Source organism: Galeopterus variegatus, unplaced genomic scaffold (assembly GCF_000696425.1).
Source record: "Galeopterus variegatus unplaced genomic scaffold, G_variegatus-3.0.2 Scaffold6827, whole genome shotgun sequence".
NCBI classification, from domain to species: Eukaryota; Metazoa; Chordata; class Mammalia; order Dermoptera; family Cynocephalidae; genus Galeopterus; species Galeopterus variegatus.
Window position 1 is genome coordinate 64,401 of NW_007732938.1, and position 3,610 is coordinate 68,010.

Genomic DNA, 3,610 nt, shown 5'->3' on the forward strand with positions numbered 1-3,610 from the left:
GGCAGGCGGCGCGAGGGGCGGGGTCAGGGCCGGGGGTGGAGCGAGCGGCGCGGGACCGGCCGTGACCCCGAGGTGGCGGGGATGGGGGCCGAGGCCCCAGGGCGCGGAAGGGTCCGGTGTGACCCTGAAACGGCTGTGGGCGGTGCGGCCGAGTGTCCCGGCGGGGGAGATGGGGCGGGCCCGGACTGTCTCCTGCAAAGGAGTCGTGGGCGGCGACCAGAAGGCCGCCCGCGTAAGCCCGGGAGCAAAGGATCCGAACAGAAGTTTCCCCAGGAAAGGTATGCAAATGGCCAGTAAGCTCCTGGAAAGATGCTCAGCATCCTTGGTCATCAGAGAGATTCACATCAACACCTGTGAAATACCACTCCGCCTCTGCTAGACAGTGACATGTGTTGACAAGGGTGCAGAGGAATCAGAACCGTCCCGCCCCACTGGTGGGAACGTAAACTGGGGCAACCACTTCGGAAAGCAGTTTGGTAGCTCCCTCACACGTTAAACATAAGAGTTACCATTTGACCAACAATCTTGCTACTGGGTGTACACCCAGGAGACTAAGAAACAGACACACAGAAAATTGCACGTGAAGGTTCACAGTGGCATTATTTATAATAACCAAAGCGTGGAAACAACCCACATTTCCATAAACTAATGAATAGATAAAATTTGGTATAGCCACACAATGACTGTTACTAGGTCATAAAAAGGAATAAAGTCCTGATACATGCTACAACGTGCACAAACCTTTAAAATAATACGCAAAGTGAGAAAAGCCCATCACAAAATACCGAATATTATATGACTCCGTTTATACGAAACATCCAGAACAGACAAATCTAGACACAGAGAGTAGATCAGTGGTTGCTTTGAGCTGGGGAGGACAGAGCATTGGGGAGGGTGACTAAAAGGTACAGGCTTTCTTTCTAGAATGATAAAAAATGATCTAAAATTGATTGTGGTGATGGTTGCTCCACTCTGTGAATATACTAAAATGATTGAATTTTACACTTTAAATGCATGAATTGTAGGGTGTGTCAATTAATTCTCAATAAAGCTGTTTTTAAAAATCCAGTGAATTTTTATTCCAGGTGCTAAGTTTGCAGCAAGCAATGGCATTGGTGGCCCCCATCCTTGAGGGTGTGGGATCCCATGTCTGCCTAGAGCATACCTGTGGTGTCCTCGATGAAACCCCTCAGGTTCCCTCCCCTTCTGGAGGCACCTCAGTCCAACCACAAACCTCACTCAGATTATCGGCAAGTAATAAAAATAATAATGTATGATAACAGAAAGCATGGCAAAGCTAATCAGTCCACGCATATGTTGCCCACAGTGTGCAGGACACTCTTCTGGTCACTGTAAACCCAACAGTGACCCTCTGTGCTAGTAACAAGTGCATTCTATAGATGTGTGAGCTGGGATGGGGGGAGGTCAGGAAATGTGTCCAGGGCCACCACTAACAGGCATAAAGAGAAGACAGCAGCATCTCCTTCCTAAGACAGGGCCCTACCCCACTGGAGATGAAGAGCTTGTCTTCGTCCCACTTGTCCTTCCTTTCAGCGGCCAGGAGGGGCTGGGGGCTCCGGCAGTGCAGAATGGCCTGGAGCCTCCACCTGCGGTCAGCCCTCCAGGTCGTGGGAAGCGTGGGCGCCCACTGCCAAGTGCTGCTGTGCAGAACACCAGGAGAAGTGAACTTTGAATACTGAGCAACTGCTTTCTACCTCCTTGTGTATCAAGTGACTCTGCTGTATCCAGCTGATGAACTAGTCAGACTTTGGCCGAGCACACACTTCCCTTTGCCAGTGGAGGTAGAGGTCGGGGCACCAGCTGGGTGTGGTCCTGGAGCTGCCCAGGTGCCTGGGTGCTAATTGTGGCTCTGCCACTAAACCAGATCTCAGTCCACGAGGACCAATTCGGATCTGTTCCCTTCATATGTAAACCCTTCCCCTTCTGACAGTTTATGCATTAAAATCTCCTGGGGTTCCATTTAGTCATCATCGCTAAAGAAAAACAGAATTCAGAACTAGAGAATGAATTGACAGAAAACTGGAAGGATTTGTCTGGAACTCTCTCTTATATTAGTCAAAATGCAGTAATGCAACACATTTCACTCCATCTAAATCCAACGACGCACCTAGTAGGCTCGCTCCAGAGCTCCCGGGCGACGGGGTTCGCAGTCACCCAGCGGCCTTCACGTTGTCCAGGTTGTCACAGGAACCCTGCAGTGTTATGAATGATGCTGCTATGAACATTCACATAAAAATTTTTGTGAGGACGTCTGTTTTCATTTGTCTTGGGTATATATCCAGGAGTGAAGTTACTGTTTAACCTTTTGAGGAAATGCCAGACTATTTCCCCAAGTGACTGCACCACGTCACATACCTGCCAGCAGTGTCCAAGGGGTCCAGTTTCTCCACACCCTCCCTTGCACTTAAGACTGTCTCTTTTACTACAGCCATCTCAGTAGGTAGGAAGTGTTTTTGCTAGTAGTTTTGATCTGCATGTCTCTCATGACTAATTTCTCTCATGACTAATGTTGAGCATCTTTTCATGTGCTTATCAGTCACTTGTATGCCTTTATTGGAGAAATATCTGTTCGATCCTTTGTCTATTTTAAAACTGGGTTATCTTTTTACTACTGAGTTGAAAGAATTCTTTATATCCTAGACATAAGACCATTATCAGACATAAGACTTGCAAAAATTTCTCTCATTCTGTGGGTGTCTTGTCACTATTTTGATGGTGTCCTTTAGAACACAGAAATTTTTAATGTTGATGAAGTCCAATTCATACAAAGTTTGTTGTGCTTTTGTCCCTAAATTACTTTACAGAGGACAGCAGCTGCCTGACCTCAACACCAGTCCCGGGTTGTTAGGAAAAAAACTTCTTTTGTGTTTGAGCCATTTCATTTTGGGTCTGTCACAGTGAATTAATCTGTACTACAAAGATTCCTTTAGTAAAGGTTTATTGATGATCTGTCTCTGTTCACATGAAAATGTCTTTATTTTACCCTCGGTATTGAAATAAAGTTTTACTGAGTGTTCAACTCTGGTTTGAAATGAATTATTTTCTTGAAAATACAGTTTTGCTTTTCATCGTAGGTGATGACTTTCATCTGCACCCTAGTATTTGCAGAATCTGAGCAAGAATACAAACGGAGGCCAATCACACTTGCCTAAAAACAGTTATAAAGCAAAAGAACCGTAGGAAACAATGCCCTCTACCCTGTCATTCATTGTGCAGTAGGCGCCTGTGTTGGAACAACACACTGTAACTCCAAAAATAAACATAAAATAAACCAAAATAACTTAAGTGAATCAAAACTTCATTAATTTTGAAATTCAGTTAAATCTGAAATATTTTTACGAAACTGTTCTAAGCAGGTGTCCAATAGCTACGGAGCTGCATGTGAAGAGTCAGTATCGCGCTTCACGCGTGCTGTGTCTAGGCCTGTAAATCTACGAACTGAAAATTGCAAAATGCTGCCCAGTCGCCTTGTGCGGCTGCTGAGCACACGCGGCGATTCACGAGCTCCCGTAGGCGGCGGAGCCGGAACGGACGCAGGACTGCGGCCGCCGGCGCCCCAGGTAGCCCCGCACGAGCCAGGCCCGCGCAC

General features: G+C 46.8%; 2 protein-coding genes across 2 annotated transcripts in view; one reads left to right on the forward strand and one right to left on the reverse strand.

The window, feature by feature from the left end:
• Nucleotides 1–2,453, reverse strand: part of PAOX (polyamine oxidase (exo-N4-amino)) — a 10,803-nt gene extending 8,350 nt beyond the window's left edge. Inside the window, exons 1-2 of the mRNA XM_008591308.1 lie at nt 2,377–2,453; nt 1,505–1,607 (exon numbers count right to left, since the gene is read on the reverse strand). Coding sequence (XP_008589530.1) covers nt 1,505–1,607; nt 2,377–2,453 — 180 coding nt within the window. The remainder of the gene's footprint in view (nt 1–1,504; nt 1,608–2,376) is intronic.
• A 1,020-nt stretch (nt 2,454–3,473) lies between these two features.
• Nucleotides 3,474–3,610, forward strand: part of ECHS1 (enoyl CoA hydratase, short chain, 1, mitochondrial) — an 8,136-nt gene continuing 7,999 nt past the window's right edge. Inside the window, exon 1 of the mRNA XM_008591309.1 lies at nt 3,474–3,581. Within this exon, the coding sequence (XP_008589531.1) occupies nt 3,474–3,581 (108 nt within the window). The remainder of the gene's footprint in view (nt 3,582–3,610) is intronic.